The sequence below is a fragment of the Pteropus medius genome, unplaced genomic scaffold (assembly GCF_902729225.1).
Source record: "Pteropus medius unplaced genomic scaffold, Ma_sr-lr_union100, whole genome shotgun sequence".
In the NCBI taxonomy this organism is placed as follows: domain Eukaryota; kingdom Metazoa; phylum Chordata; class Mammalia; order Chiroptera; family Pteropodidae; genus Pteropus; species Pteropus medius.
The window spans coordinates 3,072,992-3,096,728 of NW_024355327.1; the positions used below are offsets into that span (position 1 = coordinate 3,072,992).

At 43.5% G+C, this 23,737-nt stretch overlaps 1 protein-coding gene across 3 annotated transcripts in view; it reads right to left on the reverse strand.

The window, feature by feature from the left end:
• FLNB (filamin B) overlaps nt 1-23,737 on the reverse strand; it is a 130,508-nt gene that overhangs the window by 43,568 nt on the left and 63,203 nt on the right. For all 3 annotated transcript variants that reach the window (XM_039858540.1, XM_039858539.1, XM_039858538.1), the window contains exons 5-19: nt 20,415-20,533; nt 19,491-19,568; nt 18,128-18,290; nt 17,345-17,542; nt 14,674-14,811; nt 13,050-13,176; nt 11,932-12,068; nt 10,418-10,611; nt 9,353-9,466; nt 8,585-8,728; nt 8,214-8,337; nt 7,721-7,881; nt 6,637-6,727; nt 6,218-6,387; nt 1,278-1,395 (exon numbers count right to left, since the gene is read on the reverse strand). In XM_039858540.1, coding sequence (XP_039714474.1) covers nt 1,278-1,395; nt 6,218-6,387; nt 6,637-6,727; nt 7,721-7,881; nt 8,214-8,337; nt 8,585-8,728; nt 9,353-9,466; nt 10,418-10,611; nt 11,932-12,068; nt 13,050-13,176; nt 14,674-14,811; nt 17,345-17,542; nt 18,128-18,290; nt 19,491-19,568; nt 20,415-20,533 — 2,076 coding nt within the window. The remainder of the gene's footprint in view (nt 1-1,277; nt 1,396-6,217; nt 6,388-6,636; nt 6,728-7,720; nt 7,882-8,213; nt 8,338-8,584; nt 8,729-9,352; nt 9,467-10,417; nt 10,612-11,931; nt 12,069-13,049; nt 13,177-14,673; nt 14,812-17,344; nt 17,543-18,127; nt 18,291-19,490; nt 19,569-20,414; nt 20,534-23,737) is intronic.

Consider the following 23,737-nt stretch of genomic DNA (forward strand, 5'->3'; position numbering starts at 1 on the left):
GCTGGGAGCTGGGTTCATTCATAACTCGTACGTTTGGGTCACAGGCCAATGAAGGTACTCACTGGTGGCCCCACTGAGACCCCAAGGAACCTTAATTGGTGGCATAAGAGGCTTTTCCCTGGGGGTACACATTGAGCCTCACATGAGCCTGAAACCAGGTGAACGTGTGCCACTGAGGTGCAGCCATACTGCAGCCACTCAGCAGCTAATGCCAACAAGGGGGTTAAAGCGTGAATGTTCTTTAAGAAGCACTGCTGATGGAAAAAGGCAGGCTGAAGACATGTGGGAATAGCAAGAGAACTTTAACCCAAAATAAACACTGCTAAATGTTTTCTACTGGCATGTATATAAGTGCAGATGCAGAGGGATGCAGGGAGAGGTCTGGAAGGATAGAAATTGAATTGAAAGAGAGAGAAAGAAGGAGGGAGGGAGGGAGGGAAGAAGGAAGAAAGGAAGGAAAGGAGGGAGGAAGGAAGGGAGGGAAAAAAACTGAACCAATAACTTTGGTTAACCCTAGGGAGGGGAAGAGGTGATGGTTAAAGTAGAATTTTCTCTTAACTGGGATGTTTGTAGATGAAAATTGGCTTGTTACTTGGGTAAAAAATAATCTTATGATCACACATTGAACTTCTGAAGCTGAGTGATAAGCACATCAGTGTTCATGTAATATTCTCTTCTGTGTGTCTGAAATTTTCCCTAATAAAATATTTTAATTTAAAATAAATGAAATGAGCTTGTAGTAAAAAGATACCTAACGAGCTAATGGAATATCGGGATGGAGGTGGGGGGTGCATCGTAATTGTGGTTTCTGAGTGCCAGGGAACTGGCTTTCATGCTTGACTCTCGACCCTAATGTGGATTCAGTGGCCAAGGAGAGCTGGCACAGTAGAAGCTCTCCAGAAAGCAATGTGCCAACTTCTTTGTAATGAAAACATTCCACTGTGATGCCAGGAGTTACTGAAGGCTGTTACTGAGTTACTGTGCCAGCTTCTGAATTATTAGCTCATTTAATTTTTCTCAATATTCCCTTGAGCATTCTCTACCACCCCCAGCCCCACTGTACAAATAGGAAAACTGAGGCTCGGGGAGATTAAGAGGCAGGTAGGGTCACAGAGCTCATCCACCACATGGTCCTAATTCAAAAACGAATCTGTTCGACTACAAAGTCTCTTAAGGCAGAATTTACTTCTGGGTGAACTTCTTTCTAAGGGAATCTATTTGACAGCCCTGGGACGGTGGTCTTCAATGATCCACTTCCCCTCCATTCGCACACTTACTGTTTTCCAGGCCATTGATTTTTATCTTGCTCAGAGCCAGCGGAGCAGCCACGCCCACGGTGAAAGGGCTTTTAGGGATGGGATCGCCACCATACGTAACCAGAACCTGCATGCTGCCCTGGAAGGAGAGAAAACCAAGCACACTTCTGGGTGCCAACACACTGACTTGGTGTTTAAACCCGCCTTCTGGAGCTTTCCTTCTTCCCAGGGACACAAGGCTGTTTGACTCCAGTGGACTTCAAAAGCATCTCAAACATTTCCCTAAGCTTCTGGCCCCATGGTAAGAACAGCAGAGAAATCAGATAAAATAAGAGCAACCGATAACAACAGGAACAACTTAATGTGCATAGCGTGCTCTGTGCTTTTAAGCATTTCCTTGATTCAGTCTCAAAAACAGTCCTAAGCGGTGGTTTCCCCCTGTCACCCTAATGTTATCAGGAAAGGGAACTTTGGCTCAGAGAGGTAAAGTCACTTGCCCCAAGTCACTTGCCTAGTAGATGTAAGAGCTGGGCCTCACACTCACGGCACCCAAACCCAAATCCTAGCAGCTTTGCCAAACTACCTCCCCACCCAACACACACCTAAATCTGGCCAGGGTAAAGCAGCTAGGCCTGGAGGCCTTTAAACAAACAAAATCATTTTTTTTCTATGTCCTAGGCATCGATTTCCGGCCACTATGCTAAGAAAGAGAGTTGCAGCAGTTCACTTGGAGCTGTTCTAAGACCACTGCACAGTATCTAAACTCCCACACCTATGTCAAGGAAAGAAAAGTTGCCAGTGTGAAGGCAGGCTTGGCCTGGGGGCTTGGCAGCCCCCTCGCCAGCAGCCTCAGTGGCTGTGGAGGCTCGGCATGGCCGTATGTACTGCTGTTGTCCTCCTCCGGCCAGTCCTGGCTTCCTCTTCACAGTCCGCTGACTCTTCTTCCCCCAAACCAAGGCCCCCTGAAAGCCCATGGCTGTCTCAGTTGATTAAGATCCTTCTCACCTCAAAGGTCCGGGCATAAAGTAAGAGGACGTGGGAGAGAAAGAGGAAAGGGGGAGGGAGAGATGATCCTTCCCAGGAATCCAGCAGGTTTGCTGGAATTCAGCCCCTGCTGAAAGCTGTCACTGATCAAGTGTTAACAGAGTGTAGCTTTTGGCCTATGTATATTTTCTCACATTCCTTTTGTAATAACAAAGGGGGAACAAGCCAAGGGAATAAAAATTGGTTGTATCAATGAAGAAGGGAGGATTGATATTCCAGGATTTATTTGCACTGCACACAAAATCAACTGGCCCCTGACTCCGGGGTGCAACATTTCATGGTAAAATGTACAAATGTCAGATTCAACAGAGCAGGGACTGACTTGCTACTTCAGCCACTGACATGCCAGCTCTTCTCGAGCTTCAATTTGCCCCAAAGTCCCTAACTCCTAAGCGCCAGGCCTCAGAGCTGAGCCAGGGTCCTGGAAAAACCTCCACTACCTACTCTAATTTTTCTGGCCGCCTGAGTGCCAAGGTAGAGAGCGAAAACTCCTCTTTTGGTGAAGCCTACCTATCCTATAAAAGAAAGTTATGTTCTCATTACCTATCATAAAACACAAAACAAAAACTCAGATAAGAAATTAACTCTACTTTAAATAACCTAATAAGGGAAAGGAAAAAAGCTTAGAGATTTACACCTACGATGGCCTGTAGCATTCTAAGGTTTCCTCGGAAGTCCCAGCCAAGGAATGAACTGCTTTTTCCCCAAAAGGCTATGAAGTGAGGAATGTCTGAGCAGTGACCACTGTCACATTTCACAAAGACTGTGTGCACTGCAGGACAGTTTCATTCTTTCCCCTACGAGCTTCGGAGACCTTAATCTCATTCTGCAAAACAAACGCACATAAGACCCTGATCTGAGAGGTCAGATTGAGGATAGGATGGAGAGCCACCAACAGCCCCTCCTCCAGACACCTCTCTGACACCACCAGCAGTAATGTTTCGAGGGAGAGACTATTAACCTGTGAGGCTCAATGAACTCGTAGGGTTTCCTAAAGGTGCCTCAACAGCATGTGGAGTTTTCAATCCTCAGTGTCTCCTGACTCGGCACAGAGCTGCTGCCACTAGCATCTCAAACTGCTCTGTTCGGGGAAACTTGGGGTGAGAAACTGAAGTCATGTGAGACCAAAGACAACCAAAAGCACAGAAGGCAAAATCCTCAGGAGAAACTGGCATTGCATAATTTCGCTTCCATAAAAATCAAGCCTTTGTCTGACCTTTGGGAGGCCCTCAAGCCCCAATCCAACAAGTCCACTCCTCTGAGGCAAAGAGCTCTGACCACCATCTTCTGAGAAGAGCTAGCAGGCAAGATCAATAGGAAACACCCATCCCTGGTCCACTGCAGGCAGGCGAGCATGTGCAAGCTGTGGCTCAGGGACCCTACAAGGAATTGCAGGGGACAGCAGCAGCTTGTAGGTATTTGGGAGCAAAGAGCCAGCAGTCAGATAAGGCAATGGCTCCTCACATAGCAGTCTGCATTGAGGGCAAAGCGCTCACCCTGAGCCAGAACCCAACCCTATTTCTCCGCACACACCAAACAGATGCATTTCTAGAAAGTCCCTGCCTATTATTCCCTATAACCACAACGAGGTGTGCCTGTGGGTGTCAGCTTGCAAAGTATGCTCCCTGCCTCTGTTCCACGCAGCTTTCTGGGCTGACCCAGGCCTCTTAACCACATCCAAGAACAGAGGTATGTTGTTAGCTGTTAGTTTCTCTTCGGAAGAGAGTTCAAAAGGAGAATGAGGATGTGCAGGACCCCACTCTCCTACTAGATTACAAATTTATTAAATCATTACTTGTGAGTTGAGGCTTCTTTCATTCACCCATTCGGCTATAAGTCCACGTGGAGCACCCACAACATGAGGCCCTGTGCTTAGGGCTAGGGATAGAAAGATAAATTTTATATATATAGATATAAAAAAAAAATGATATTCTATCCTTGGGGGAACTCACATCCAAGAGGAAAGACTTAACCTTTTTTCTTAACCATAGAGAAATACACAGAATTGCCAATTTGCCCAAATAAAAAAACACTAAACCTCACTCTAAATAAACAAAAGACTGGAACAGCATCCTAGAGCTTTCCATGTTAGAGGCAGTGACTGATACCAAGACTTCACCAGATTCCTTGAATGTATGATAGGCAACATTTGGACAAACAGCTCCAAGCGGCCACTGAGCATGCAGACAGCCTTCAAACCTGCTACTATCAGAGAAATGGATGAACTTGAACTTGATCTTAGGGTGATTCTGAAGTAAGGAGCCTCCCTCTCTAGCTTCATTTCAAATGCAACAAAATAGCAAATGGACTCCTGACCTCCACCTCCACCTCAAATGGCAGCTGGAGGCATCCAGGGCAATAGATTCTAAAGTCCTTTCTTGGGGTATAGGTCAAAACCTGAGCCTGTCATCTGCAACTTACTTTTTTACCAGCAAAGCCGAAACACAAAAGGTATACAGATATACGATAAAGCAAGTCTCAACATGTTTTTTTAAAGAGTCTGTAACCTTGTGATCTTGACCAGTGTGCATGGCCATGTTTTCTGGTACCTTCTAAGGCAATGGAGTATTGGCAAGAAAGATGACATCAAGCCAGTACTCCCAGTGGTAAGGGTCCCACCAGCCCTCAGAAGCATCAGTAGGAAAGTAATTACCTACTAAGCACTGAGTAGTCTGATGAGAAAAGGGTATGCTATCTACAAAAGTATTAGTTTTATCATTACTAAAAATGAACCTTTCATTAAGGTAAAACAAAACAAAACAATCTACAGGACAAGCACATCTGGAGATAAGAGGCCACCCCTGTAATACGGCATAGAAAAACCTGCCCCAGAGAAATATCCCCATTGCCAAGAAAGTTCTCATAATAAAAATTCCATCTCCAAGGATGTGTAGCCCCTGGTGCAAGGGGACACCTACCCCAAATGGACATGGGGTCTGGGGTAGGGAGATACCTTTCCTCACCCTAACTGTACCCCTAATAATCCCTGACTACACTCTGGCCAGCTCCTCACTGAAGGGGCCCAGGCAGGAGTGACGTCTCTTGAGCAGTGTTTCTGCAGAAAGCATTGCCTTTCTCCCACAAATGGTATTTCTCACACAGGGGGACTCTGTTCTTCAAGAATGAAAAAAATCTCAGAGGTTTAGTATGACTGTGTAGAACACTATGCATGAGCAGTAAAATCCAGGCTTTTCTGCAGGGGTATCTGCTCCACAGACTCTAGAGGTGTGGATATGAAGCAAAACAAAATTTTAAACAAATAAACATGAATATGTATGGAGAGGTAGTGTTTTAGGCCCTATTGCCTAAAATAATCAGAGCAAAAAAGCCTGGATGACAAGATCTTGTCCGTATTCCCACATTTTGTAAAAGGAGATAATCTGGGGACCAAAATAGTATTTTGGCCCTGAGGGCCTTGAAGGCTGAACTGACTCTTTGAGAAAGACCCCACTATAACACCTCGTAAAAAGGGTAAACTAAAAGGGCCAGGAAGGAAAAACGAAGGTGTGGCAACTCTTTCTCTGTAAGTAATTAATCAAAGAGTAAAAAGTAGCAGGTATAAGGATGGGAGAGTATATATAAGAGAGAGGTAGATGTTAGGTCCTGAATTTCAAGAGTTCACTGTTTCTCTGCTGAAACCCGAAATGGAGGTAGGAGACTGGGGTGAAGAGAGATCAGCTAGCTTCCTGCTTGTGTCTGTGGAATCTTTCAAGCTCTCCTGATAGAACCAATCAGGCTTTTTGTCAGCGCTGTCAGAGAGGTTCAGAATGAAAGGCATGAAGAGCTGTCTCTCATAGGGGAGGGAGCACTTCCAAGAGAGCAGATTACACTGTTGGCGTCCAACATGACCCAGCACAGCACGGAGGGGAAAGGGGCCTGGCTGGGGCTGGTGGACGAGGGGAGGGGAAGGACCCTACCTGCTGGGTGGGTGTGTATTTAACAGTGTGGGAGTAGTCGTAATTATCGATGATATCCAAATCCTTCACCGCGTCACCGGGAAGTGGGCTACAGAACTGTACGTTGAGTGGGGCTTTTCCAGCTCCTTTGGTATAGACAGTAAAGTGGGTTGGCTTCCCGTTTTCCACACCTGGAAAGATAAACCATGAAGTGAGGAGACAGGCCTGGCCAGAAGAGTTTCACTTTTAGAACCAGTCTGACAGGCTCATCAGCACCGTCTCCACCAAGGCAGCCAGAGTCAGGGGCTGAGCCTCAGGAGCTCTGCCCCTGCTGAACGGGGACCCTGGAGATGAGTCCCTCATGGCCAGGGACCAAACATGCCCACTGCCACTGGCCTGCAGAAGGCCTTCAGGATGGCCTTGCACACACGCCATCTTACCTGCTTTGCTGAGCCCCGGACCTTCTGCCTTCACCTTGCTGGCGTCATGGGAAGGGTCAACTTTGACTCTGAAAGGACTGGCGGGGATTTCCTGTAGCAGAGACATCGTCTCAATAGGAAAGCCCCTGAAGCAACCGCCAGAGGGAAGCCTCCTGCCCAAGTGCAAGGGCGGAAACTTCAGCAAACTTTGACTTTGGTGGGTGGTGAGCAAACTTCTGTTACCACAGGTCAAATCTTCGTAGTCTAGCATCAGATATGGGCCATAATCGGTCACTTACAAATACCTGGATCCCCTACATCAACAGGCGTTGATTTACTCTCTGCACGGCTAAGGGAAGATTTCCCACAAACAAATCCGAAAATTCTGAGCCTTTAATACCAATTGTTGAGTACTCAGGATGCAAAAAATACTACCAAGAGTAAAACCAAAAATGACAATAATATGTGGGGTCAGAGGGAAGAAAATGTCCTCCAGAGACAGCTGAGAGCTAAGGTTTGGGGAATGCAAGGAACTGATCAGAAACAGAATGGTTATAAATCTTGAAAAACAGAATGAAGGCAAAACAGGTTAACTGGATGAAGCCAACTCAAGACCAACACCTTTAGGAATAGAACTTTCTTGTGAGGTCCCTATTTTTATATAAGGTTAATGCGAATCACCAGGATCCCATTATTCTCTGTCTGAGGCAGTGCTCATCCTACCTTCACTATCACGCATACAAGAACTCTACCTGAAACTTTAAAACTCCTCTCTCTCTATACAAGTTTAAAGGCCAAGGCCAAAGTCACTGTTTCAAAGATGTCGAAGTGGAAAGCATCCAGAAGTTAGAAGTTAATTACATTTCAATCAAAAACTTGATGAAAGTTTATAACAAACCAATTTCTTTCCAGAGTCCTGCTTTTAAGCACTGAATAGAAAGTGGTAAAATTTTAGTTCTGGGTTTTTTTTCCCCCTTCTTGGTTTTAAGGAACCAGAGAGGAAAACTGTTGAGCAGAATTCAAGACACTTTCCCTACTGCTTTTAAAAAAAAAAAAGGAAATATGCATACAGGTGTCCAGAAAGAAGCTAGACCCAAACACACACCTGAGATGCAAAGAGAACTTTGATAGTGTATCGCCCGGCGGCAGGTGGCACATATTTGACTGTAAATGTGTCGTTGGCATTGTGAATAATGTCAAAATCCACGTCTTCCTCATCCTCACTCAACACCCGGGCATCACATTTAATGCCAACGCTGACATCACCTGGAACAGACCAGCTCATTAGCACCAGTTTACAAGAAACAGCATGTCCCAAGCAATCACTTCTAGCTCAGGTGAACACCCTAAAATAAGCAATTGGGAAGTTTCCAGTAAGAAACACAAGAAAGAGATGGTGATAAGCCGGGGTTCTAGAGAAACTCTGGATGATTAGCAAAGACATCACCAAGAAACTGACACAGAGGCTCATTAGATGAATGATTACCTATTCAGGTGGATTATTTCCTGGTTCAAAGTTCAATGCCCTTGAAACATTATGAAAAGAACGTTTTTCCTCAAGAAGCAACACTCACTACATTGGTGAAGCCCCCTCTCACCTTCCCCAGCGTCGGTACAGTCCACTGTGAAGTGAGTAGGCTCATTTGCCTTCAGGCCACTTCTCTCCACGCCTGGCCCAAACACTTTGACCTTCTGGGGATGGCTACCCTGCCCAATGTTGACCTAGAGAGGACAAGGAGAAAGTTGTAATCAAGTGTTCTTCTACTCAGACCCAGTAAAACACTGTTAGCTACCATGGTTAGAAATAGTCCTTTTAGGCACTCTAGAGCACTGTGCCTTTCAGGCCACTCCATCAAGGATGGGTTCTTCCCTAAATATTTATCTGCCTTGGCCATCAGGCATGGCATCCTGACCTGCCGCAGGACTGGGCTTTTTTCACACCATGGCCAGATTCCACCTCACAACTTACCCTGAAGGGGCTGTGTGGGATGTTCACACCTCCCCAGACCACAGCAATGGTGTGCTTGATGGCCTTAACTGGGGTGTACGAACAGGCATACGTGCCATCCATCCGGCTCTTCATTTGGATGTCAATAGGCTGGCCTTCCCCGTCCTGCAAAAGATCAGGGGCTAAGAACAGAACTTGGCCTCTCATCGTCTCTATCAAACAGGGCTACCATGGCCTCCCAAGACAGTGAAGTCACCACTCACTCATCCAGCAAAACTTCATGGAACAATTATGATAGGCCATGTTTTCACAATACAATGACCATGACCACAGGTGATAAAATACTACATTTATTTACTTTCAATCATTAAGAGCAAATGGCCCAAAAAGAAAGGCATGACCACTCCAATGCTCCTTAATTATAATTCCTGCATTTAAATCTTTTGGTCAAATTCACTTAAATTAATATATTTAATAAATTCTTGTTTACAAACCTCCCGTCATGACCTAGGAAGCTTCAGCCATACCAAAAGACATTTACAGGGAAATCTGAAATAATCGAGTCTCATTTCCACAGAAAACAAATCATAAAAATGAGAAAAACACCCTGCTTTTTTACATGTTAGAATCTAATTTACTCCTCCCATAATCCCATGAGATAAATATTCTTATTATTCCCAATGTATAGATAAAGAAATTGAGGATCAGATGGACTGAGCAATTTGCCATTACACTGTCGGATCTTGTTACCTGACAATTACCTACACAGGTGGGCCCCCGGAAACTTACCTGAGCAAATATCTTTAAGGGAGCTTTTCCAGCATCCTTAGGATCCACAGTGAACTCGGCCAGATTGTTGACAATGCACCCAGACTTCTCCAAACCTGGCCCGTATGCTTGGACCTGGGGCAAAGGGTCAGTAATGACTCTCTTTCTGTGTAATGCCCCAAATAAACCCCTATATGAAGACTGGTGACCAGGGGATGGGATAAGGACAAAAACAACTGTGCCTGGCTTTACAGCACCTATGTTAACAGGACGATTATAGAAACAAAAATGCTAAAGTAGGCTAACCTCTCATAAGGAAGAAAACTCTCTAAAGCCAGGTCGCAAACTAGCCTGAACTTCTTGCCCTATTCCGAGCTGACAGAGAATTTCTAGTAACTGGGGCAGGAACCTCAAGCCATGCCCTATTTCAGTGTTCTCAGTTTGAAGGGGCTCAGAACCTTTACTGCAGACAACACTCTAAATTCTTGCAGCCCCCAGAGAGCAAAGGACCAGCAGCTGGCCAAAGAGGGGTAGCTCCCAGCCTAGAATGACATCATCCTATGGTCAGTTGCCCACATAGGCCAACAGCAGCACAAGTCAGGGTCAGGGTAAGGGGGCCTCTTCCTGTCGGCTCAGACTTGATGCTTATCAGCCTGCAAAGGGTTTGAGAGAAGCTCTTGGAAACACTGCAAACACTGCTCCATGTTGGAGCATCTTGAAATGATAACTATGGAAAGCGGCATGACTGAAATATGATGCCCTGAGTTGCAAGAAATCTTCTTATGGAGCCCCCTACACGGGTCAGGCACTGGGCTTTATAAGGGCTGTCTTGAATCATGACAGAAACTCTAGGAAGCAGGTGCTACCATCGTTCTCATTTTACAGAGGAAGATATCAAGAGTTAGAGAGAGGTAAGTCTCTTGCTCAGCATCAGAAAAGCACTCATTTTTGCCACTGGGATATCTATTTCAGGCCCATTTCCTTTCAAGGCTGTAAATGGTTCATCTTTGCTCTCTCTCAACACCACTACAGGGAAAGTGCCAGAAACCAGAAAAGAGAAGACAGAAGCACAGCGAGTTGATTCACCAGATCTGGGTTATAGTCTCCTGTGGCCGGGTGGATAAAGGCCATATATGGACTGTCCTTGATGTCCTCGTCATCACACATGATATGAACGGCATATTCGCCGGGCTCCTTGGGCCAGTACTTGACGTCACATGATCCATCATTCTGGTCGTCGTACTCAATCTTCGCCTGGGAGGGGCCTTCAATGGCAAACCCTAGGGAATGGGGTGGGAGGGCCCCCTGGTTACACAGTGGAAAGTACTTATTTTGTTACTACCAACTCCCTCCCTCTGCCTGCCTAGAAGACTGAAATCTGTAAACTGTCCCTTCCCACAAAACCAAGCCTATTGAGTCTTTGCTAGAGATGGAAGAGTTGGATTTTATATCTTTTTTTTTTTCTTTAAACATCTAACAATGAAGGTCAACCAGCAAACCTTTCTGTTGACAACATGGCAACACATACCAAAAGCCTTTAACCAATGCCCACCCTTCCTCCCACCAAATCCATTTCTGGACTTTTATCTGAAGGAAATACCAAGGATATGTATTTGTTTTTACAGCAAAACCCTGGAAATAATGAGAGAGCCCCGTAAGATACATCCATGCAATGGAATTTATGGAAGCCATGGGAAATTGAGACATGTCCTATATTTATCTGAGGCAAAAAAGATATAGAATTCTCCCAGATATTTTTTGTGGCAGACCAATATTTGTATGCGCATGTACAGAAAAAAAGTCTGAAAGGAGATACCAAAAGGGTTAACATTATCTCTAGTCTACAAGGATATACCAAAATGGTTACTATCTCTCTAGAAGGAAGAATTAAAGTGATTTCCTATTTTCCTTTTTTTGCTTATCTTCTATTACCCAAAACAGAGGTCATCAAACTATGGCTGGTGGGCCAAATCTGACCCGCTGCCTGTCTTAGTAAATAAAGTTTTACTGAAAAATAGTCACACTCCTTTGTATATATTTTTTCTACGGCTACTTTCATACTATAACTGCAGAGAATAGTTATGAGAGAGAATATGACCCACGATCCTGAAGTATTTGCTATCTGATCCTTTGAAGAGAGGTCAGTGCTGACTACTAATGTAAAACAATCACATATACTCCAGATGTGTATTTTAAAGATATTCAGTTATGCTCCAAATAATATTTACTCCCCAAATCTCTGATTTCAGCAAAATTAACTTATTTAATCATCATGAATCAGTCAACAATATTTGCTGAGTGCCTAATATATTTCAGACACAGCATCCACAGAAGGCCTCTGCCCTTGAGGTCTAGTGGACGAATGAGTGAATGAAGCCCTCTGAATGACTGAATGAGGCAGAGGGCAACCTGAAGGGCAGGAGGGAAATGAGAATTGCAATTCCACAGCAGTATCCAGAGGGGGCCCTAGGTGGTGAGGAGACCAGGAGGTTAAGGGTAACAAGGTTCATTGGAGGCCCCAACTCTCAGCCTAAAACCAGGCCCAAGTCCCCTTATAATCTCAGCCCTCCGGTAGCTGCTGGTCAGCTGCTTCCACTTACCCAGAGACCCCACTTCAGAGCCAATGGACTCTACCACGAAGTCCGCTGACCTCCCAACAATCCCTCCGTGGAGGCCAGGGCCCCATGCGCGGACTTTCTGCATGCCTGCTTCAGGGCCAACTTGAACTTCAAAGGGGCTAGAAAAAAAGGAAAAGAAAGCATTAAAGGAGCTCAAAGAAGGGGCTACATACAGCCATAAGCTGTTTACCCATATTCTTTCCACTTGCCTGATCCTTTTACCTGCAGTCCCAATCTCCAACCAAGCCTCCTCCAAAGGTTTCCCCCCCCCAGCCATTGTTATGTCAACAATATAATGTAATATGCTGCCTCAGGGAATTCAGGTGGCCACTGGGTTGGCACTCAAGCCACACTGCCTTGCACTATCCTCCCGGTCATTAACCTTTTGGGTGCAGGACTGTGAGCCCTCGAAGGTAAGAGAGTACACACTTCCCCACACCCTGCTTATGCTATAATAAGAAAACTAGGTTGAGTAGGCTTTATATCATACATGAATGAATTGCTTTAACGTTGGCACAGAAGATTAAAAAATAGTCTCCTTAGATTCTCAGAACCCTATAATATGCTCAGATATTTCTCAAGGTAAACTGAATTTATTCAGAGTTTAAAGTTGCCCCCAGGGGAGCTGGAAAACATGGAAAAGCAGAAAGGGCAACTGCAACGCCCACAAGGCAAAGCTGCAGACTGCTTCGCTGGGTCCCTGACTGTACTCACATGGAGGATTTTAATGTAAACCATAGCAGATTTTATCCCTCATGGCATTCCTGAACAGAGGAACACATTGAAAGAAAGAGAATCTCAGTTTATATAAGGGTATACAGATACACAGCCCATTTGCTCTCTATTACGGCTCCTTCCAGCTTCCCGGCCTCTCACCAGCCCCAAACCGCCAACATTTGATTTAAAGGAAGGCAGCCGAAACCACAGTGACTTTCTGCTGCTTTTGAGAACAGGCCAAATGTCTGTACACTGCTAGGAAAAAAAAAAGTTTTCAATAAAGCAGATCTCTCTCTCTCCTGCAGCCCAGGAAGCAACTGCCATGAGCCTGCCCTGGGCCAAGCAAGCCTCCGGAGAAGATGCAACACCAGCTGGGGACTCACCTCTTTGGAATGTGGTGTCCCCCCCATGTAATGGCAACACTGTATTTCCCCGGGGTGCTGGGATAATACTCGAATGCATAGACTCCATCCAGAAAACCTTTTTGCTTCACCAGCTCCTCCAGACCCTCTGTAGAAAGGAAGCACACCATCTTTCCAATGCAATTCTAGACTCAGAAAGGGAACCCAAAAGACAACAGAATGATAGCAATATCCACAAAACATAAGCTACAAAGGAAAACTAAGTGGGCTGCCTCAGAAGGTGGGACCCCCAAAACCTTAGAGATTAATACAAAGCTAAAAATGGACCCGTCTTGGCTTCAAATTGTGGGGAAATGGAAGATTTTCAGATAACTTGCTTTAGTATGTCTCTCAGCTGTGAAGGGGCTATGAGGTCCTGAATCTCCTGGGTCTGTGTAAAAATAAATCTAGTCACATCTCAATTTTTCTCATCAAATCTACCATTCTTAGTCCCTTACAAAAACCAGGGAGGGAATGAACCCTTATGATTATCTGGCATGAGTTTCAGGTTAGTGACCCAAGCATATCTTTTTCAACTAAAGCTAGATAACAAAAATGAGAAAGTTCTTGTATGCTAGCTACAAGAAGACAGGTTTTAGATGCTACACCACAAACTCCAGAGCAAGACATCAGGCAGGAACTTGTTTTATGTTGAGCCTTGAAGTTTGGCCGGGAAAGCCATTTAGTCAAGTGAGAATCCGAGATCAGAAAAAAACACCTCCTTGGCTCCTGTAGCAACAAGTTAGGAGGGAGGACAGCTCCAGAGCAATGTGGCTCTGGGTCTGAGCAGTCTAGAACCTAGGCTGCCTGCCCTTAGGGCACGGCCTGCCCCAAAGCATGGTCCTCTGAGATCAAATATTAACTTTCTAGAGCTCAGAACACTCCTGCCCCAGACTGCTGGGAACACAGAGGGTAAGAGCAGTCCCGGCATAAGCCAAGGACTACTACGTCTGCAATTAGAAATGCCGAGTTTATCTGCTTATCCCAGGGGAAAATGTGAGGACTGCATAGATACCTATCCTCACGTCTGCTGTCTCCTTTCCCAAAAGAGGGAGCAAGAATGAGTTGCAGGGTATAACCCACTCCTCCACGAGTGGTATTTATTTAGAAAGAAAATTTAATCTTAGGGAATGTGATTCTCCTTCTATAAGCACTGATCACGGTAATTAGGTATTTGATAAACATAACCTGCAGTGGGAAAATTACTGTCTTTGGAGACTGCTTGAATTCTAGCTCGGATGCTTACAAGCTACGGGAACTTGGGCAAGACCTTTCCTCTCTAAACCTAGGTTTCTTCAAATTAAAAAAATGGGCCATTTCAGGTTGTTGTTCAAAGAACAGCACTTCCCAAACCTCACTGCATCACTGCTTTTTCTACTCCCAGAAGCCTTGATATAATGTGATGCTTCAAAGACACCACCTGCATTCAGGGCAGACATTACTAATCAATCACTACTTTCTTCCCTACGGAGGCCAGATAGCCTCAAATCTTTGACAGATCTCTGGGATAAATTGATCAGAACTGGCCATAGGGTGAAATCCATATGCCATGGCTACAGAGTTTGCTGAAATCATGCCTGAGATGGAGAAACAAAGGAGCGCTTACTAGGACCCTTCACAGTTACGCTGAGCTCTCCACTTCCGGCAGCTTTGGTGTCAACCTTGAAGTCTGCAGTCTCCCGAATGCGGATCCCTTTGGGCTGTAGGCCTCGCCCACTGGCCCGGCAGGCGTTTGGATTGCAGGCTGCAAGCAGAGTTTCAACATCAATTCAACCTTTCATTCTTTAGTCAGAGTTGAGCAAGCCAAGGTAACTTGGAGGCACCCGCCAAGAAAATGTTTGCTTTGCACAAAGAGTATGCGGCAGTTGCTGAGACCAGGGGTCCCATTCAGGGAGCACACCGGGCTAGCAAACAAGGATACAACATAACTCTGTCCAGCCACACCACAGAGGGACTGGGGGAAAGTTACTTTGGCAAAGAAATCCGGAGAGCACTGTGTAGATTCCCTGGGCTCCTGGTACCAGCTGAATTCTGGCGTTTATCCTCTCAGTGGTGAAGGAGATTTAAGGCCTAGTGCTGGACACTGTTCAAACTTCATTGCTATACTCAAGGGCCCACTAATTGGGAAGACTGGACTTTTTCAAGTCTACTTGGAAAATGTAGTGCTTGAAAACATCTGACCAGGTTCCAAACTTTGGGTCAGCCATTTATAAAAGTCTAAACGTTGTCTTCTGCATGAAGAGCCAGAGGATAGCTCAAAAAAGAGGCCAGTTCCACCTTAGCCAGGACAGACAAACATTTCAGTGCCTTCTATTACAAGGTCCTTGGGAATGTGGGCAGCTATAAATGCAACTATTAGCAATAAACAATATTCTCAATTTGATTTCTAAATTTGGTTTAAAAATCTAAAGTTAGAAGTCTAAACATGAAGGACAAAGGTAGCTTCTAACATTCCTTAGATGAGAGGTCCACAAAAATACTGTTCAATGGGGTTCATCAGAAGGTAGATAAAAGACATCCTTATACCTTAGAAATTCTTTGCCAACATGAGCAGCCTTCTCATTAAGTATAGAAATAGGAGATTAATGGGTAAAATGTCATGTTTATTAAGTGGCTTTTCCTTTTCACATCTGACATTGCTTATCTAATAGCTCTCTATATACTAGAGGTCACAAAATCCGGAAGAGGAGACTCTTTACTCCATAGAAGGGAGGCAATTCTTCCTCCGCCCCACAATGTCCTTGACTGGCTATTTGGCATATAACTGCTTCTCAAAGAGACACATGCACATCTTTGGAGTTAGAGATGATTTTAGGTTGCTCATGGATGAACATAAGTTTATGGTGGCACTTAAAGGCAAGTGACATTGGTTTTCCATTGTGAAAATAATATAAAGCTTCTTTTTTAAGTAGAGGAAGGATTAGTACACAAAAAACTTTTAATTAAATACTAGATAGTCCAAGTGATAGATGGATATGCCAGAACGAAAAAGGTAATCCATGAATGAGAGGAAAGTCAGAAAACACTATTAGAACTAGGAAAGCTGTTCAAAACTCTTTCTTGCATTTTGTCAAAATGTTTTGTTTATGAGTATGTTCGTTTTATTTTTTCTTCTTTTGTCAAGAGAGAAAAGTTGGTTATATCAAGAATACTCACAATGGGATGACAGGACTTCCCTTGGAAGGTTTAAATGTGTCTTTAAAAAAAAAACCACCACTCATGGAAATTCTGAGCATGGGTAATGGTCTCAATATCAAAAGGGTCACCGCTCAGTTCATTTAAACACTAAATGGAGCTAAAGGGTTTGAAGGAAACTGCCAGCTTCTCCACCATTTTGAGATGTCTTAGAGCTATTTAAACGTAATTACAGAGGGGGCTCGGGTCTCGCTGGACAAGTTATGATAACACCTGCATTGTAATTTCCTGATGTCACAAATAGCAGAGGCTCAGCTGACATTTTCAGGCAGTGCAAAGAACTGGCACAGACGCTCCACCCAACCAGCCCTTACCAAGAGAGATGCCTCTGGCCCAGTGCTCTCAACTAGGAAGCCAACAGCTTCGGGGTCCACGCTGGCCCAGAAGCAGGATTCGGAAGAGGAAGCCAGGTCTGCAGATGCAGATGCAGAGGACAGAACAGGAAACGGCAAGTATTGGTTAGAAAAGGCAGCAGAGTATGAGGGGAGCAACAATGTGAGAATGAAAGAGTCTAACAGAGAAAAATGCACGCTTCTGGCTGTAGAGGTTGTTTAGCAGTATGGTTAAGAGGTTGACAGAGACCTAGATTCTACTCCTACTGACATCTATTCTGTACTCACTGATCCCTATGTTACCTAAGCCTCAGTGTCTCCATCTGCAACTAGGGATAATAATAGCACCTGGCACACACAGGCTGGTATGACAATTAGATGCACTCATGCTAAGTGCCTAGCAGCCAAGCAGTGGAATCTGCTGGACACCAGCAATACTTCTGCAGCTAACCTCAGCTACAACTCCTTAAACGGCCTCAGTCCTGCATTTCTCAGTGAGGACAATGGCTCTCCTGTACCAGTGTTGTGAAGAGGATTAAATGAGTTAATACAAGTAAAGCACTTAAGTCATTGCATGGTTCACAGGGAGATACACATATCTTGAGGATAAAGTAAGCCACTTCCCACAGAAAGGGGATAGGTGTGAGTTCAGTGTTAGGCCCTGACCATTCTCCTGGCCTTGGGGCCCAGCCGTGTGCACAATTAGCCTCAATGCCAGAAGCAGACATGGTCTGCCAGCCCAGCACTCACCTTCCCCGACTTGCACAATGAAGGGACTCTTGGGGATGGTGTCCCCAGCAAAGGAGACCTTGACCACATGAGGGCCAGGATGCATTGGTTTGTATACACATCGATACACCTGGTTTCCTTTATCTTCCACGAGCAACTCCACGGTGTTCTTCCCCTGGGGATCTTCCACCTCAACACCAATGTCACCCACACCGGCACCTATGAAAGAGCAAACATCTCATGAGCCCACGTCACCTTCTCAGAAAGCTCGCTGCTGATGAGTATAAAAGTGGGTACAAAATGTAAAACGAAGGAGATAAGCACCCAAGAAGGGTCACGCCAGGATATTAACAACTGTTTTCTGGTGTGGGGAAGGAGGGTCATAGCCGAAATTCCCTTTTCCCCCATTCTCTATTTTCTAAATTTTCTAAACTGAAAAGAAAGTTGATATTTCAAAAACTGTCTTATTCATTCCTTCCAACCTCCCATGGGACCTTGCATAGAATTTGGTCTAGTAAACAATTCTTAAAACTTAAGTTTCTTTGGAACATTTATTTTGTCAAATCAGAAACGTGTGTAGAAATTCACTATTAATAATGTCAAGCTCGAGTATAAGATTTTAAAGAAAAGCTAGTTTTGAAAAATCTAAAAATATAACCAACACATTTGACAAAGCTATTTTTGTTTTGGTTGTTCGATTTATAAAAACGAAGGTCAGGCATCCCAAACCTCTAGTTCCTGAGGATTATCCCCAGCTTTAGGAGAAAGCCTGACCCATGGAGGAGAGGTGGAGAAGCACATTACCTGCCGTATAGATGTCAAAGTAGGTGGGCTTATTGGCGATGTTCCCTGAAGCTTCCAAGCCCGGGCCTTTCGCAGTGACTTTACTGGCATCTCCCTGTGCCTTGTCGACATTCACTTCAAATGGGCTCTTGGAGATATGCTGTCCTGCAAAGAGGACTGTGACCTACAAGTGACAGATAGACGACATAAAATCACTTCTCTCTGTCCAGTGAGAGCACCAGATCAAGCCAGATGCTTAGACAATCTTCTCTTCCATCCTCCTAATTATCCACACAAACGTGGCTGGAATCAGGAGCCCGGTCAGTGGCCTGAATGGAACTCCCACTTGGCTCCATCAGCCATACAGCTGGGCCTAGGATATCAGCCCTTTAGTAAACTAAAAATGCTTATACCAGATGTTTAGCCTCCCTAGTAGGATATGAATACTTATATTTGAATCTCTAGACACTGGATCCTTTAAGGCAACTGCAGGAGGAACAACTGTTCCCCAGAGTATAATACACAGTTCCAGGATTTCAAACCCAAAGTATTTTTCGAGAGACCAAGACCATTCCCAGATACATGGATTTGAAACAAAGTACAGATTTTCATCTAAAATTTGAGCCATTGTTCTTATCTTTTAAATTTTTCAGGGGTACTGAATTAGGTTTCATATGAACTAAATAAATTAATTACATCATAAATGCTCTCTTAGAGATTTTTTCCCAAAAAATTCATGGTATTCTAGGGGTATAAATCCCTGGTCATGGTTCCAGGTGAATTCACTGAAGCCCAAGGTGGTGAGTATGGTTTATGTCTCAAAGTCGTAGCATGGTACACAGATATTAGCCTGTGTGTACTCTCGAAGGCCTTCTTCCGACAAAAGGCACACTCCTAGATCACCCCAATCTTCTGCCAGACTCCCTTAGCTCCCGTCCTATAGGCCAACTGGACACCAACTCAAACAGAACTCAAAAGGTTATTGAAACAGAGGGCCTGGGGGCTGGATCCCCATCAATTCTCTATGCTAACAGATTCTCCAGAGCACCTTGAAGGGGACTACTTAAGGCAGCATCAAAGATAAAGAGATCATAGATTAGCATCTATACTCCAGCCATGTAGCTACAACCATTCATTATCTAGGTAGAGTCAGAAAAATCTTATGACATTACAAAAAAACTTAGTGGAATTCAACCGACTAGGTATATTAGCTAATATTTCGAGTTTGGTTCATGGGGATCCCAAGTGAGCATGGATACTTTTATAATCAGAAAAGAAAATCAGAAGTTAAGAAAGCCACTCTTTTTCCTAAGATATCCTTCCATACACATCGAAGCAAGCCCAGAAGAGCAGTCCACGCAATAGTCATGACATCTCATCTTACTTTGTGCAGCCCAGTGACCTTGGGCAGATACTCTACAGAGTATGTCTTGTTCTTGTCGCTGTCAGGGGTCACTTGTGCCTAGGATGAAAGATGAGTGACAGTTAGAGAATGCTCCAGGTGTGAGTAAAAGCACGTTGTGCCAGCCAAGTTTCTGCAGCGAGCTGCTACGTCAGAAACCTGTCCTGGCTATTTTCTTACCCCATCACTCCTGTAGGACACCTCAAGAAAGAAGCAGCCTAAAGTTACAGACACAAAATCATGTCACACAAAGGTATAAGTCAGGACTCTCTATTCTCTCAAGGCTGGAACTCTCCAGATAAGAATGACTATAAAGCCAGTAACGTAAAACTTTATTGGCCCAGTCATTATTAAGATCTTATGAAATCATGAGCCCAGTGTTAAGTACCAAAAATAAAACAAATCAGGCAGAATCCCTATCTCAGTGGGAGAAAGGGACAATATGCCAGTAAACAGAATTTCAAATAATGCTAAGCATTAGAAATAAAATATAGTCTTAAGAAGATCAGTAGACAAAAGGGAACAGTTGTGTAAAGGCCCTGAGGGAAGAATTAAAGGATGGACAGGGTGAGAAAACAGTAGGACAATCTGTATTGTATCAATTCTGCATTAGTATTATTCTAGATATCAGTATATCTAAAACCTCAACTGAGAAGGCTTTTGCTAAATTCAAAGTAGCCTTTATTTTATTAAACATTATGTCCTTGGGCATTAATTTATATTAGTTTTCAAGGCACAGCCCTTGGGCAAGTTACTTTAACCACCGTAAGCCTCGGGGATCCTTTTGGTAAAAAAGATTTTGTTATAAGCTTTAATGAGGAAAATGGAAGCATAGTCCCTGTCCCTGTTACAAGCTCCAAAAGCCCCGTGGGACGCTGCCAAGGGAGGCAGCATCCGCCCACATACCTCCTCTTTGTTCCCTTCTGGATCCTCAACAAACACCATCACGTCTCCCTGCCCGGCGCTGATGGTATCCACAGTAAACTTGGCCGGCTGCTTCACCATGTTTCCAGTGGGCTCGATTCCTGTCACAGGTTTACACGAGCACATTACAAGCTGGGCCAGGCCCTGACACAGGCCATCACCCACATGTCTGTTTCCTTCAGGAAACTGAGAGGTGGGACCCAGCCCTACAGCTACCACATGGGAGACAGAGGAAAACTGCCATGACAAGAATAATCAAATGGGTCAAATGCCCTAATTTTGTCCTTGTTATTTCAGTAACACCTGATTCTAAAATATTCAGAGCAATTCAGTCAGAAATCTAGACGATTATGAAAAATTATGTGGTAAATAGAAGTGGAACTGGCATTAAGGGAAGTAATGTGAGGAATAAGGTGTGAGAGAAATGGCTCATTTTTCATTAAAGACCATTTGCATTACTTAAAATGTTTAAAAACTGCATTCAATTTTTATTTTTAAAAAACTAAACTTTTTATTTTGAGATAGTCGAGCAAATTAGAGATAAGGATTCACATGCAAGTATAAGAAATAATGCCCTTTATCCAGTTCCTCAAATGGTTACATAGTACAAAACTCTGGTACAGTATCACAAGGGCACTGACCTTGACAGTCAAAATACAGAACATTTCCATCCCCGTGGGGATCCCTCAAGTCGCCCTTTTATCGCCATACCCACTCCCCTCCCACCTCACCCTCTTCTTACTCCAACAACCACTAATCTGTTATCCATTTCTATAGTATTATCATTTCCAGAATGTTATTACATAATTGGAATCACACATTACATAACATTTTTAAATTGTCTTTTTCCACTAGCATAATTCTCTGTAGATTCACCCAGGTTGCTGCCTCTATCATTAATTCATTCTGTTCATTGCTGAGTAGTATTCCATGACGTGAATGTACCACAGTTTTTTAACCATTTGCCCGTTGAAGAGCATCTGGGTTGTTTCCAGTTGTGCATTACTGATAAAACTGCTATAAACATTCATGTATAGGTCTGAGTGTGAACATGTTTTCATTTCTCTGGAATAAAGAGTTCAACTGCTGAGTCATGTGGTAGTTGCATATTTAGTTCTTTTTAAGAAACTGCCAAACTATATTCCAGAGTGGCTATACCATTTTCCATTCCTCAAGAAACGTTTGAGATATCCGGATCCAGTGTCTCTAAATTTGTCAGCATTTTTTGTTATCATTACTTTCTATGTTAGCCATTCATGATAGGTGTGTAGTGATTTTAATTTGCATTTCTCTTAAAGCCAATGATATTGAACATTTTTTTCATGGCTCCTTTGCTATTTGTATAGCCCCTTCAGTTAAATGTTCATGTCTTTTACCCATTTTCTAATGGGATAGTTTGGTTATTTTTTGTTTTGTTTTGTTTTTGACTTTTATTTTTTTATTTTTTCTTATTTATTTATTTATTTTTATTATTATTTTTTATGGTGATATTGGTTAACAAAATCCAATAAGTTTCAGCTATGCACTTTAACAGTAAGACATATATATATTTACACTGTTTGTTCACTTCCCATCATTTTTATTTGTTTTTAACTGTTGAGTTATAAGAGTTCCTTATATATTCTATACACTAGTGATTTGTCGAAAACGTTATAGTTACCCATAATTTTGCTTATCATTTTCTTTCTTCCTATTATTCCATGATTCCTTCTTTCATTGCTTCCTTTCTGTCCAGAGAATTTCCTTTAGCTATCCTTTTAGGATAGAAGTGCTTGTGACAAACTCTTTTAGTTTTCCTTTATCTGAGAATGTCTTGATTTCCTCCTCAATCCTAAAGAACTATCCCTGATATAGACTTCTAGGTTGACAACTCTTTTTTCTTCAGCACATGAAAAATGTGCCACTTCCTTCTGGCCTCCACAGCTTTTGATGAGAAATCTGTCATTCTATTTTTCCCCTACGAGGTAAGGTGTCATCTCTCGCTGCTTTCAAACTTTTACTGTCTAGTTTCTTGAAGTTCGTCTAAGATGTGGCTTGATATACACACACACACACACACGTGTGTGTGTGTGTGTGTGTGTGTGTGTGTGTGTGTGTGTGTTTTCATCTTCTTTGGGTTTGGCATAGCTTCTTAAGTCTGTATGTTTGTCTTTTGCCAATTATGGGTAGTTTTCAGCCAGTATTTCTCTGAGCAATTTTTTTTTTTAGCCCTGCCCTCTTTTTATTCTTCTTGGTCTCTGAATGTTAGGTGCTTTGTTATCATCCCACTGGTCCCTGAGACTATGTTCATTTTTTTTAGTCTACTTCCTCTGTCATTCAGATTGGGTAATTTTTATTGTTCTATCTTCCAGTTTACTGATTCTTTTCTCTGTCCTTTCATTCTGCTATTGAGCTCATCCATTGAGTTATTTCAGTTATTGCATTTTTTCAGTTCTAAAAATTTTATTTGGTTCTTCTTTATATCTTCTATTTCTTTGCCGAGATTTTTCATTTTTTTGTTTTTTGCAAGTATATTTGTAATTGCTTATGGAAGCCTTTTTATAATTGCTGCTTTAAAATATTTATCAAATAATTCTAACATCTCTATTACCTCAATGTTGGTATCAATTGGTTGTCTTTCTTCATTCAGTTTGAGATCTTTCTGGTTCTTGGTATGATGAGTGATTTTTTAAATTAAAACCGGAGTATTATGTTATGAGACTCTGGGTCTCATTTAAACTTTTTTAGCTGCCTTTTTATAATACCACTTCAGCAGAGGAAAGGAGGGTGCATGCCTTCTTACTGACAGTGGGGCAAGAAACCCAGGTTTCCCATTTGACCTTCACTTATATTCAAAGTGAGGAAGGCTCCTCACTGGTGGGTGGAGGTTGGAGGTTCCAGCTTTTATTAGGCCTCCCCCACCAGTAGCTGGAAGGGGTAGGAGTGCCTCATTACTACTCCTCAAATGACCTCTATTTACATAATTGGGGCAAATGTGGCCTCCTTATCTGTGGTAAAAGTCTAGGTCCCCATTTGGCCTTCACTGGTGTAAGTGGGGGTAGGGACCACAGCTTTTGCTGTAGTGTTTGGCAGAGTAGAGCAATGATTGTCTAAAAGTGTTCTGCCTTGCTAGACTGCCCTTTCCTGGTCTTCTGGCCAGAAAGAGCATGCTTTGTTGGGCTTTTTGTGTTTGCGTCCCCTGGCGTTTCCAGGTTGTCAGCTTCTTCAGTTCCAAGTCTGGGATACATAGGCAAAAGAAAAACCAAGGAACTCATTACTGTGTCAGTCCTTGGGTTTCAAGGTCTCTAGACAGGCTGCCTTTTCTC